At 42.7% G+C, this 14,601-nt stretch overlaps 1 protein-coding gene across 6 annotated transcripts in view; it reads right to left on the bottom strand.

Annotated features, from left to right (window-relative positions):
• The window catches only part of unc5cb (unc-5 netrin receptor Cb), a 141,924-nt gene that overhangs the window by 14,342 nt on the left and 112,981 nt on the right, over positions 1–14,601 (bottom strand). For 5 of the 6 annotated variants that reach the window (XM_061698867.1, XM_061698869.1, XM_061698870.1 and 2 more), the window contains 4 exons: positions 13,982–14,162; positions 9,615–9,782; positions 8,041–8,205; positions 3,493–3,549 (listed from right to left, as the gene is read on the bottom strand). In XM_061698867.1, coding sequence (XP_061554851.1) covers positions 3,493–3,549; positions 8,041–8,205; positions 9,615–9,782; positions 13,982–14,162 — 571 coding nt within the window. The remainder of the gene's footprint in view (positions 1–3,492; positions 3,550–8,040; positions 8,206–9,614; positions 9,783–13,981; positions 14,163–14,601) is intronic. The other variant, XM_061698868.1, reaches the window with a different exon arrangement.

Below are 14,601 nucleotides of genomic sequence, written 5' to 3'. Positions count from 1 at the left end.
AAAAGCCCAGAGACTGTGCCTAAAAGGACCTGCAAGGGGAACGACGCTCCATGTGTGTCCCTGTAAGAGAGTATTGTTGCACAAAAGGGCAAGAAAACGCACAGCAAAGTACATCAGGCTCTCAGTGACGTGAAATGCAGCATGACTGTCGCAGAATCAATACAACAATGATAAAATCCACAATTAAGTCAGGTGGAAAAGTGTAGGTTTTTTTTTTTTAAAGACTGTAGACTCGTAAGTCTGAAGTGTCAGGATAACATCCTCATCCTCCACGTCGGGCCTCGATAATCCTTCCGCTGCCACAGAGAGGGAACCGACAGCCGAGCGGGGAGCTGAGTGATGAAAGCGGGAGAATGTAATTTCACTTCCTGAGCTTCCCTGCAGTTATTTAACGTGCACCCTCCCCACCCTCACCCCTAAATTCCCCTTCCCTGAACCTCCTCCAACCTACCGTGGAACAATCTTCCATCCGCACTTTGAAGATAAAGGCAGAAACCTGCTAAGTGTATGTATTAAAATGTATCACTTAGATGAATACATTCCTTTGAACATGAGTCATTGCCAGCGTGCAGAAAAAAGTACAAGGAGTGGAAATGAAAAAGGATTATTATGATTATGAAGACGCAGACATGAGAATTAACTTTTGGATGAACTAACAACCTGCCGAGCCTGTTGGGAAGCAACAAGGTAAAGACAGGCTACTCGGTTGTGACACAATAAGGGATAAAACGCTGAAATACACATTTTTAAAAAGCCATTATCCTGCGGTGGGGGGGGGGGTGACACAGCATGGCGAATTTGCTGCTAGTTCCTTTCCACGTCTTTAAAAGAGACTGAGTGTGACTTTTTCTTTTCATACTTTAAAACAGATTCCAAGTACCCTTTTATAGAGTTGCTGATATTACGCTGTTTTGAGCATTTCGGTTCGGTCACATGCAAATGAGCCACTGCTCACGTAATCCTTGACATGATTTTACAAATTACTACGAGGCATGCTTGGAATTGCAGCTTCAACTCCGTTGATGAAGTCAATTGGGGTGTAGAGTTACCTAGTTTACAGTTAATCTCCATACCAAAACGATTAATTTTGAATAGACGAAATGTATGACCAAACCAATTCCAATCAGGTAAGAATGTTATCATGCTGGGAATATAACTGGTACAAATAAATTCTCTTTAGTTTTTATAAATTTGTGCAATGCAAGATGTGTTGTTTTGGTCTCTGTTTCCTTAATTGCAATTATTCTTCACTGTTTCTGTGTATTAATTGGTTGGTCAATATATTCTATAAACAAAATAAGGTGCCCTCTGAAAATCGGTGCGTGTGTGTTTATGTGAGGGGTTGGGCACCAAAAGGGGGTCTCGCACAGGGCGCTATTCAAGCTAGGACCGCTACTGCTGCTGTTATTCGTAGAGGATGGGGGCCAAGGTTTACAATTGCCTATAGAGGCCACAAGATGGCGGCAAAGCACTACTTTTCTGTTAGAGAGGGCAACGGCCTGTCTAGATGATGCTCCTCCCCTCGCTTCAACATATTGTAGTTCCTTGTCACCAAGCTGTCACAAGAGGGCGCCAAAGCCACACTTTTATATTGGACAGGGCATTAGCCTGAGCCCAAAAACAGTGAATGGTGCGGGTTTTTCAGCGAATAACAGAAGACGGCTTCCAAAAGAAAATCTGCCAACAGGTGAATTCACGAGTATGCAAGGAAACAGTATTTGCACAAAGTCATTTTTAAAAATCTTAAATTATTCTGAGACGGCACCTGACGGTTATACAGTAATTCCGATAACTGTGAGTCTCGATACTTTTGTCCTCATAATGTTTGATGGTAGATGGCAGCATCCCCTCGACTGCTGGGCCAAAGCAGAGTATGGATTTCATTACCATGACAAATAATCTAACACTGCAGCTCTGCTTAGCTCTCGGCTTTGATGTGATTTTTTATTTTTTTTCCCCCCCCTGCGTAGTCTGTCTGTCGCTTGAAAATGGCACACCTTGGCCCGGTCTAGCTGCCAAGTCATGAGTGAAGAAACACGGTGTGAGGGTGATAGGATGTAAAATGGTGTCACTGTGATGTCCCAATATGGCAAAATTCTGAATGGCTTGCTCACAGACACATTTTCAGAAAGAGGCATCTCACAAAAAAAATATCTGGTCAAGTAATTTCACACTTAATGGGCGGACAGGCACTCCAGAGACCCAACTATTTGTATATAAGCTGTTAAAGTCAATTTTCCATAATTAGCCCCCTTTAAACAAGTCCGAGTTGAGTATGAATGTAAGTGGGAATGTGTTGTCAAGCGCTATTCTATATTAACTTTTCTCCTGCATAAACGACATCATTTGGAAAAACACGATCAAACAGCACCCTTCACCAAATGTAGGGCCGGCACCCGGGTCGGTTTTTATTGGGTCGCCGGTTGTCAGTGTAAAAATGCTGCAAGCGGTTTTATTGATCGACATGCTGGAACATAATTTCACTGCAATCGGCTTTTTGATTCACGTCTGTTGTGGGTGTTACGGCAGCATGTGATGTATTCCGGCGTATGTTTGCACAAACACGACACTTGTAAAAACGGGGGTGATATGCATGCTAGGCTACCAATTGGAAGTATAGTATAAATCTGGTGTACAGAATTTGAGACAGCAAAATGCTAAATGGTCAACAATCGTTATTAGCATTAGCGCGCGAGCAATTACCAATTTAGAACAAAAAACGCCAACTACCATTCAGCTCTCATATTTACCATGTTATACGTACATTACACATCTAACAGTGTCTTAAAAATCAATAACAGACGCTCCTTTGTTGTTTTTGGCACAGTTTATCATTGGCCCAACACTGCGTCCGTCTGCATGTCTGTGCAAAACTTTATTTATTTATATATTTATTTGGGTGCCGGCAGGGTTTCGAGGCAGAAATGTTGTGTTGACCTTTTTTTGAAGTCGACTTAGTTATTCAATATTTTTGATTGAAGATATGAGTTGAATTTTTTTTTTCTGTGACCACGCCCGTAACTAAAAACACTTGTATTTCAAATGATCTTTCCCCATTGAAAGGAATAGAAACGCCCTTAATGCGTTCCAGCTTCCACCCTCACCGACACGTTTTAAAAATATATATATATATATTTTGATTGTTTTCATTTTTAATTATTTTTTTTTTTATTTAAGAATGTGTTTGCTTATTGGTGATTTATACTCACTTATTGAAGAATTTTTGGGGTGTTTAAAAAAAACAAAACCTTTTTTTCCCCCCAATGCAATTACAATGGGCATCAATTATGTGTGGATTTTCACTATTTGCGGTCCTTCCCGGACAGTCTGTATATGGATTTCTGCAAATAAAGGCCACCTGTTCAATACAGAATGATGTGCTGTAATTGGCCCTTCAGCATGTTTAGGTACTGAGAAATATGTGGAAAGCGTGTCAAAAGACATGGCAGCGAAAATGATAAACAACAAAATGAAAGTAAATAAATAACTCACATGTATTTCCAAAATCAAGCTTGCCTTTAGCCTCAGCTGACTTCTGATATAAGGAACCTTGAGGAAGAGAGGGAGGAAATGGGCGGAAGAGTTGAGGGGCAGTGGGGGGAGAAGAGCAAGGCGGGGGTGGGGGGAGTTGGAACATGGCGGGGAGAGAGGGATGATGAAAATCAAATTTGAACCAACAGAAAAACAAACGCAACAAATGAGACAGCAACAAAGTCATGAGTAGGAGTAATGACGCAGGGGAAGCCATCATTCTTGATTTGGCCCCTCCCTTCTCCGGCATTGAGACGGATGAGGAGAGGCCGAGGGAACGCGGCAGTTCGGGTGAGGGACTGACGCCATCCATCAAGCCGGCTTCGAAGCTCAACGAGAGTGGCTGCGTTAGTAAAGAAACAGGCGGCCAGGCAGGTGAGCGGAAAGCCATACCATTTGTGAACCGAAAGAAGCAAGCATTTTACCGTGCGTCACCGCATGGGGTATGGACATGCAGGCTGGATTTACACTGCATGTCCAAGTGCACAATTCTGGTCTCATGTGATTTTCTGCGTGTACATGTTTAGCCGCGTTAGCTAGCCAGCCGCGGTTCGTAGCAGGTGCAGAGAAGTCATCTTAGCGTCCAGCATTCCCCCGGGAATTGGCGGGCAGCCGGAAAAGCAGGGAGGATGGTTGACTGTTGGACGTGGACGCACATACACCTGTCAGCTCCGTGCTTGAAGCTATTTTCACACCGAGGCTGATGCGATGACATCATCAACAAGCGCCAAATCTATACCGTAGGCCAAATTGATAGTCTACCGCGTGTACTGCGCACTCCTACTGTGTAGCCACCTGTTGCCATTCATGCAGCATAATACAGTGAACCCTTGCATATTCACATTTTGATGTTTGCAAATTTACCCGTTAGCGGATTTTTGGAGGTAACCTATCCTCCGTTATTTACTGAAAAATCTATTCATTGTAATTGCTCTCAGGCCAAAGCCATGTCTCGTAAAAATATTGTTTTGGCACATTGTGGCACTGATGACATTTTGAATTGAGTTGAACTGAGGGGAGGAGGTTCATTGGGTCAGGCCATAGCTTTGTCTAAGAGAAAAGTAGTGATTTGCCGCCATCTGGCAAAATCTCCAGGCAATTTTAACCTTTTTGTGGAGGTGTCAGTGGATGTTCGCCATTCGTGGCAGAGCTCCCTCCCAATCTGAAATTAATCCCTGTGATTGCTTTGTGTGCAACTAAACATGCTGGGATTTCACATTTAGTTCATTTGTGAGTAAATTGACACAAGATTATATTCCACATCTAACTCTTAGGGAAGATACATTCCTTTTAATACCTGATTCCGATTTGAAGATATCAGAACAATGTTTTCTTCTCTTGACGCTGCCATGAGGTATAATCCCAATCGTGTCACTTACCATTAGAATCGTGTCACCCGGTGCAGTGCAAATCCAGCCCAAGTGAGTCAGATGAGCAAAGATGTTAGGAAACTCGGGAAAGAAGTCAGATTGAAAGATGACGAAGGAAGCATATTGGATACAAATCTAGCAAAAGAGCCAAGTCCTGGCATCGTTGTGTCCGCTTTTACAATTCACAGTATAGATTTCTTTGCAGATGCCAGCAAAGATGGAGGAGTGCTTTCTGCCAGGCATAGTGCATCATTACACGTAATAATCGGTCTCACAGGGGCCTTCCATAAACAACTACACAAACAATGCCGTCTCTACAAGCAAGGCAGAGAGCCACGGGCAGACGAGTGGCCACCAGCAAAATCACCGAGGTGGTAGATGAGGACCACTTGTTGGCGTAATCAGCAAACGTGGAGGCCAACCTAAAGGGAGAGCGGGAGCCTATCACAGCTGACTTTTGGCAAGAGGAGCGGGATACGCCCCGGACTGGTCACTAGCCAATTACAGGACACGTCATGGAGAGGGAATGGACATTTTGCAGAGTGATACAGTACCCTACATTACCTTGAGCGCGCTTGGAAAAACAACACCGGGACGGACGGAATTTCTTTTATAGATCACAAAAAACTGGCCTTTCAGGGGTGTGTCGACTTTTTATAGCCACTATACTATAGTTGCGAGTTGTGCATCTGATCGTGCAGATAGTTTCATGTGTTCCGTGAATGTAAACAAAGCCCTACTGGAGATAATCCACTTGAAATGTACATGGAAATAGGCAGCTGGAATAAACGTACATCCGCATTAAACCGGAATTGGGCACTTGGGACTGCAGTGTAAATCCAGCTTTAAACGCATTATTATATCACCGTTTGACTCTTGGCCTCACACATCCTTGCAGACAGAGAGCCCTTGCGCGTTTTTTTGGATCAAATTCTAGATTGCTGCGAAAGCGTTGAAAGGAGATCGAACGACAGAAAATAGGATCAGAAGCATTTACTGGCGTCTGAATCCTCCCAGCATGCATCGCTGCGAGGAGTGAATCGGCGCTCTGAGGTGAGTTCAGATTGCGCACGGCGACTTCCATTGCCTTAATGCGAGCTTTCACGTAATGGCTCCTTCTCCTCAATGTGAGTGGAAATGGTCATTAGCATTGACATAAATGACTTCACCCCTCTTAGCTTCCCCTAAAACAACAATCATTGAAATGATCCTATATCTATATTATCATGGCGTTCTTTCCATACAGCCCTGCCATGGTGGACTAATGTTTGGCAGGAAAGCTGAAGACGGCGTACAAAGACGAGTAGCGGCATTTGTGATTAAAGACAATGCCAGTGGTAGCCAATACATTAGAGCTACAATACATGCACATCTAATGACAGCCAATGGAAACCTAAAAAGCATTTGGTACACCGCTGCCAAGGTTGAACTGATAACAAAGCTGAAAAACAAAACAAACAAAAAAAAAATCATAAAAGGTAGACATACGGTAGGTATCAACGTTCGAATGCAAACAAGTATAAATCAATGTATTTCACTGGAGAGTTGGCAGCACGTTTGGCAACCGTTTCAACCGCTTGGCTTTTGTTCAAATCAAAGACAGAAAAGCTTTAAACAACTCATCGCCTCAGGAAACAGTTCTGTGTGCATCACAACAAACCCCCCCTCCCCCCCCCCCCCCCCCGCACCCACACGTACCCAACAAAACAGAAAAAGCAATAGAGAAAACGGCAGTTATGAAAAGGCTTTCAACTCCCGCAGCTGTTTGTGAACTTTGAAATCATTGTGAGAGTGAGAGAGCGCCATTACCGCCAATAATTGCTCCCCCTTTTAGCGACATGGAACTGCCAGGTCAAACTCATGCGACTTTGCGGCCTCGGGTTTCCTCCTGTTGGGCCGAAGGCGAGCGAATATTTTAAAAATAAAAGGTAGCAATCAGAGCAGACGGGTCGTTGTGTGATTGCCATATAATCGCCATTGTAAAAACCTAACAAACAAAAAAAAAAAAAAAAAAAAAAAAAAAAAAAAACAACCCCCAGAAACGCATTCACTCATATAATAACAGTGTAATCTCTTTGTGCCTATTTTTAAACATGGAGTATACTTCCACTTTTCATGTATTATAACGTGCCGCTAGCAGTGCTGAAAACGCAGACTAGAATCATATCGTTATCAAAATTTGCCCCTTTGCTCTGGTAGAACTGAACAAGGAGATTCCATTTTTGGTCTGTGAAACAATTGGCAAGTTTGAAGAAGATTGGCAAAAAAAAAAAAATGTAATCGCTCGAGCGCTGCTTAGAACTCAACATAAGGATCAAGTCACATGTTTTGTACAAAATGAGATTAAAAGCAGGAGCTAGAGAAAGATTTTTATTTTTATTTTTCCACCTTTGTAGTTGGTGGACTAATGACTCCGACATATCCTAATGGAGGACAGAAAAAGGGCCTGGAAGAGTGTGACGCATGATTTCTGACCTGAGCTAGTTGAGTCCCATTGATCGAGACAACCTTTATAACATTTGTGTTCATGTCTGTTTACGTATGTTCATACGGAACAATTAAGTGTGCTTGAAGGAGGTTTTGATGGCGTAGAACTCAACTCAGGTTTCAAGCCACACGTTGTCGAACAAGTCAGGTCAAAAGAAACTGTTGAATGAGATGTGAATCAATGAGGGGGGGAAAAATGCCATAACTTCACCCAAATTGAAAAAAAATATGTACCATTTTGGCCCGTGTTTTGATCTCACAACAGGACAGAAACAGAAGTTGTTGACTCGAGCGACATTAGCCACACTGAGGAATGCTTTAAAATCATTGTTTTCATATGGATTGAAAAACGATTACGCCTCGAGCGCCGCATAGAACTCAACTCGTGGATTGGACCTGAAGAAGGAAATACCAGTTTTGGTCTATGCAACAAAACAGCAAGATTGACGAAAATTGGCGAAGAAAAATGGTTACGGCTCGAGCGCTGCATAGAACTCAACTCCGGGATCCAGTCACGTGTTGTGAAAAGCAAGTTTAGAAGCAGAGGCTGCAGAAAGTTTGCAATTAGGGTTTTGAGTGAAGTGAGGGATTTGCATGAGGGATGGCGGCGAGCGAATGAGCAGACGCTGAACCTCTGGGTCGAGATACTCACTCTGCATGCAAAGGCCATCCGTGCAGTTCTTGGACTGCAGCACCATGCCCTCACAGTCCTTGCCACCGTTTTTGGGTGCCGGCGCGCCGCATTCCCTCCTCCTCCAGTGGGTGCACTCTGTCCCACAGGTGGACCACTTACTCCATTCTGTCCACAGGCCATCCACTACCACACAACAGACAACACGCGTGAGGCGACCGGCCGATGGCGCGGCCCAACGCGTGGGTGACGATGGGCATGAAGTGAATTATGCCGACGTGGAAATACAATGCATCAGGGTTGCAAAATACCGGGAATTTTCAAAGTTGGAAACATCCCATGGGAATTAATGGGAATTTGGGAATGGGGGGGGAAAAAAAAAAAAAAAAAAAAAGAGAATAATCCACAAATTCACAAAAATGAAGGCTGGGTCTTAATAGGGAATTTAAATATTCCGTGATACCTTGATTTACAGGTTTAATTTGGTTTTTCGGAACTCAAATCATTCGTATTACGAATCAACTTTCCCCGTTGAAATGAATGGAATTCTTTTTTTTTTTTCAGCCCCCTATAAAACATCAAAAAATTAGCACTGTACAATGTTGCACTGTTTAAAAACATACAGTAATAACAGAAAGAATGTGAAGAATAAAACAGTTTTTGCAACATTTTTTGCTTAAATTCTGTGGGTATTGTGCCGCTGCTCCTGGTGTGTGTGCCACAGTCACCAGGGGGCAATATAATACATACATGGGATGAAACGAAGACCATTGCAACTAAGCTGCAGTAATATTAGCTGTTTTTTTAAGAACATATAAATATGAAGAATATATGCCTGTGACAAAAAATTACGTTGTGTCTTGACGAGTCGCCGCGCCATTTGTGCTCAAATGTTCATTGTTTAATGGTTTATAACTACCGCAATATCGATGCTAATTTTGTCAACCCGTCTATGGCGTTTCACAATATGTGTTGGCATTAAGTCAGCGGACTTTCGTACGAAAAGGTTACATGGTTTGGTTAAATACACGATGTGTAATTCTCTCTCTTTTATGTTTAGTTCAATAGTACATCTTGAAGCGAGCACGCTTGGCCCCATTTTTGAAGAACCGTTCACGATCTACCAAATTGCACACGGCGTGCTAGTGATCATAGAAAAAAAGCTCACTAATAAGTAACATTTTCGTAACACTAAGCAACAAATTCTCATTATTTTTAGTCGATTGAGCGATGGCTTGGAACTTGTAAATTAAGGTACCACTGTAATTGGGGAAAATACATTTTAGCGTAATCTTGACGTGAACAACCAGACTTCATGCCATCTATATGTGCAATCTAGATATTTGACTGTTCAATAACATATTTCAAACAAAATAAAGTTGTACTTACAAACAAATCTGTTGAAATGACATGCTGTTTAATTGTATTATTTTGCATGGATGTCTGCTTCTGAAAAATGTTTGTACTTATACTTGAATAGAATACCATTTCAAAATCCCCCTACTTTGCTTCCCATGCGATTTTCCAACTCTTTGCAACCTTAATTACATCTCACATACAGTATATTACACATAGTCATCGAGTAAAATCTTTACCTGGGCAGAGAGGATTGCACGGCAGCTTCTGGATGCCCTGCCCCTCGCAGATGGCGCCACCGTTGAGCGGCGCCGGGTTGGTGCAGCTGCGCGTGCGTTTCTGGTAGCCCCGCCCACAGCGGCTGTTGCAGACCGACCACTCCGTCCATGTCGACCAGCCGCCATTTACTGGGGGATGGGGGGGAGAAAACAAACAAACAAACAATGAGGAGAATGTTTAAAAGAGTGGTACGTCAACATTCGAACATTGGGAGGCTTCAAACAGCATGGTACAGAGAGACTGGAAGAGTCACAGAAAGGAATAGAAGTGGACATCCTTGTAAAGAATCACGTATTTTACCGATTATCCTATTGATTAATTGAGTAACTGAATGCAAATTTATTTTTGATTATTAAACACAATAAAGTGCATAAGAGGAACAGATTCATGTAACTTCCATTCATTTCAATTTTGAACAATGATTTTAGGACAACGTATAACCGGAACGAATTTATGTCATTTCAATTCATTTCAAGTAGGAAAATGTATTTGATGTTTTACATTTTGTGTGTAAGTCAAGGCAGCACTACATAGATATGAATGTGTCAAGAGTGTAGAACTTTTTTTTTTTTTTTTTTGACCCGCCACTCTCGGGCCGTCACTTTGTCATGCAGCCGGACAGTACGTCGTGGTCAGACACAGCAGCGGGTTTCCAGTCACCGATTCCCCTTAATGCTCCTCGTTCCTCGCTCATCCGTCTTTGTCAACCGCCAAAATCCACTGCACAGCGACAACACGCAACGCCACCGTGGCTGCCAACCAGCCGCTGACAATTTACACGAGGCTCAGAGACCTCGACTGCCCCCACATCAACCGAGAAAAAGAAAAAGAAAAACTAAACAATAATACATTCGTATAGACGGTTTATTCAGAGCATTGGAACTTGTGACTTTATTCTATCAGAATTCTGTATAAAAAAAATACATATTTTGTATATTTTTCTCATCATACAGTAGTGCCTTTTGATCAAATTTAACTTGTTCCGTGGTGAGAAAAATATGATAAATAAATTGAGAAAAACAACGCTCTATAATATTGCACTTTATAATAACACGCAGTAATGATGTTCACTACTGTACTAATACTAATAAAATTGGCTTATTTGTGTCAAATTACATCATTTGTAAGCAGTATGACTATATTGATATTTTTAGTAAAATTGTGTTTTTTCTATTGATATGAATTAATGCTCATAGAATTAATAGGCCTACTTAGAAGTCGAAAGTACTGTTCTAGTAAACATACAAAATTATTTAAAAAAAAAAAAAGAAAAAAGAAAAATTAAGTCTCTGTCATAATAATGCAACTTTATGCTCTTCAATAGTGTGTGCAAAAGTGAAAATATCATTAAGTTTTTTCTTTTCATGTTACAACTTCAACACTAAATTATCATAGTAGGAGGACATCTTTCTTTTTGCTCTTGTATTAGTTGTACTTTATTCTAGTGGTATTATTTGTTTTTCTTGCCTTACCCTGACTATGGAGCTCCCCACAGCCCTAAAATGCTGTAGATTATCTTTTCTTTTGGCATATTTTGACATTAATACACAGTTGCCTTGTCTGCGCGGCGCTTTCACACATGACACAATTAAGCGTACATTTGTACTACGTTCTATTTTGGTGACAAGCAGCCGAAGTGACATTACAGTACTTTGAGCTGACATTAAAAGCGTTTTCTCCGTGTCGGTGACAGGGAAATCCTTGCCGAGACGTCGAGCGAGTTCAAAGTAAAACGTGTTCGCCGGAATTCACAGTATGTCCCTCGCATTGTTCTTACACCAGCGCCAATGCCACATTCAGTGCCTTCCCTCTTTGTACATGGCGTACACAAATGGATTACAGATAATGGCCCCAAACCATTACTTTTCGATTAGATGGGCCAAAGCTCTTTGCCTTACGTAAACATAGTTCCTTTGTACCAAGATTCCACAAGATGGTTCCAAAGCACTACCTTTCTACTTTACAGGGCTTTGGCGCCCTCTTGTGGCATCTTAAGTGTGGTTTTCAGAGGAAAATATCTGTAAATGTGTAAGTAGCAAATCGCGAATTGGCGAGGGTACACTGTGATTGGTCTCAAGGAGGTATGCCGTGTTACATCTCGACTGAGGGACTAAGATCCTTGTATGTCGGGGTGGGGGAGCAAAGTTCAGCCTGGGTTATGAGCGGACGTTACAAGTGATGAAGTGCTGCATCAAAAAGTGAAAATACAATCCATGCTTTTAAGGGCACCTTTGTTTTTCACACTCCGGCTTCCTGCTTCCACAAATCGCTCCGCTGCAGTCAATATTGGCCCCGCAGTAAAAGGGGGCGGGGTGAGCGGTGGCTCATTTGCATGAAACAGGACCAGCCCTTCAAAATAGGCTAATTTCAGCGAGGCTGAAAAAAATTCTTGATCCGAGTAAACCGTGTAACATGTTATCATAACATATGTGAAAAATAAAGCCATAATATGTGTCCTTTATGAGTAGTCACCAAATAAATACTGAATTTTAGATTAAAACAAGATGCCGTAGTCTAATCATCATTACGATTGTGGAAACGTGTCTTGTGCTCAATGAGAAACGGACATATATTTATGTGTATGCACACTGTGTGAATTCTTTAGGTTGGTGTGGGGGTATGCTGCTCAATTCCCAGTGAGAAATCATGCGTGTCTTCCGATCAGGCACAGGATGAACCCGGGCGGCCTCACTTAAAGCACTTGATGGAAAAACACGTCTGGAAAGTCAAGATGGGACACGTCACGTGTCACTCGCGCCGCCTACGCTAGCCTCGAGCGGCCGTCGGAGTCGAAACTTGCACTGCGGAGCTGCGCAACGGCAATCGCGTTGGTAGACGTGACGGACGCAGCGGGCGGATGGCCGTGCTTCCAAAAAAAACACAGTGGGGGGGTTGCTCTTCCCACAGCTCAGTGCGTCACTCGGTTTGACAAAACGCCTCCTTTCACGCAAGTGCAGAATGATTTTAACAAAGTTAAGACATGAATTCCTTTGGATGGATTTCCCCAAAAAAACATCCTGGCTATCACTGTAGGACATAAGTAATTGGTGTCAAGGAAGTATGTTGAAGTGAAACATCTTGATGGAGACCTTTTAATGTCGGGGAGGAGCTAAGTTTAGTCTGGAGAGTGGGACCCGGGTTGAGATCCTGCCCCAAGTGGAGCAGTTCAAGCATCTTGGGGTCTTGTTCATAAGTGAGGGAAGAATGGAACGGGAGATTGTCGGTGGATCGGTGCAATGTCTGCAGTGATGCGGACTTTGTATCGGTCCATTGCAGTGAAGAAGGAGCTAACCCAAACAGCGGGTTGTGGGTCGAAAGAACAAGATCACGGACACAAGCGGCCGAAATGAGTTTCCTTCGCAGGGTGTCCGGGCTCTCCCTTAGAGATAGGGTGAGAAGCTCGGACATCCGGGAGGGCTCAGAGTCGAGCCGCTGCTCCTCCGCAAGTCAGATGAGGTGGCTCGGGCATCTGTTTATGATGCCTCCAGGACGCATCCTTGGTGAGGTGTTCCGGGCACGTCCCACCGGCAGGAAACCCCGGGGAGGACCCAGGACACGCTGGAGAGACTACGTTTCCCCGGCTGGCCCGGGAACACCTCGGGATCCCCCCCAGAGGAGCTGGACGAAGCGGCTGGGGAGAGGCAAGTCTGGGCTGCCCTGCTAGAGCTACTGCCCCCGCTATCCGACCCCAGATAAGCGGAAGAAAATGGAAGAAAGGACCCTGCAAATATTTTGGGTCAATGCACTGCAAATTCACAATCTTTTTAATACTTTTTAACATATCAGACTATTTTCAGGTAAAACTGTGCCAACATAGAAATCTGCCTTTTGGGTGAAGAATTATCACTTACACAGACACATTCCGGACAGACGACGTTTTGAGATCATGAATTAGTTCGCGCAGCGCCGTAAGAATACATAGTCACACAAGAAGGCGCGCGCTCAGTTACTGCTGCACTTACTTTTTTCAAAATGGTTTTATATTTGTGGTCTAGAGTTTGTTTTCATACAAAACACTGTTATTTTACTACTGTGCTAGTATAAGTTAGCGATAGACTACTGCTAATTACAACTATCGTACAAATTCAGGTTACGTCGACATTATGTCGGAACGGAAAGTCGTCATCAACCGAGGACGCTCTGTATCAACTTGGGCTAAAACTCGGCTATGATTGAGAGATGTCACCCGAAAATCGCCCGTATGATTAGCTCATCCTCATAGCTCCTTTCATTAGCACAATGAATACATGTTTAATTCCATCAACTGCATCATTGTGAACAAAATCCAAACCATTTCTTAGAGCAAAAAAGTAAGACAGTGGCTCACCGTAGACAATGACCGTAGCAGTGGTGCTGCGTCGCTTGGCCACAATGTTCTTGGCCACGCACGTGTAGTTGGCCGTGTCAGACAGGCGCGCCTGCTTGATGATCAGATTGTGGTCGATGGTGATATAGAAGTTCCTGTCGTCGGCAGGGTCGATCACCTCCTCGTTCTTCAGCCACTCCACCTACGACCGAGAAAGAAGAACGTTCGCTTCGTGGAGTGCAGATCTCCGCCAAGGCAGAAGCACCCAGATATTTACAATCGGCAAATTGCTGTCTCCTTCTGTGGATTGGAGACTTGACAAGGAATAAAACTAGGTGAAACAATATAAACTAAAATACAAAAACCATCACAAATTAAATTTAAAAAAAATATATATATATTTTGTGTAATCTAAGAAAAACAATATATTGTTTAAAATAACAACCTCCATAACCATATGAATAACTTTCATCAATAAATAAAATTATGTTTTTAAATAAAAATAAACCAGTTTAAATGATCCAAACTAAATAAAATATTGACTAAATAAACTAAAATTTAATCTGATTTAAAATATTTCCCCCCCCCATGAATAGGGTATTTCACAATGACAAATGAAAAAATTGCTATATCATAATTTA

The sequence above is a fragment of the Phycodurus eques genome, chromosome 15 (assembly GCF_024500275.1).
Source record: "Phycodurus eques isolate BA_2022a chromosome 15, UOR_Pequ_1.1, whole genome shotgun sequence".
Lineage (NCBI taxonomy): Eukaryota > Metazoa > Chordata > Actinopteri > Syngnathiformes > Syngnathidae > Phycodurus > Phycodurus eques.
Note: the sequence above shows the minus strand (reverse complement) of the source record. Positions and strands in the feature narration are given on the sequence as shown.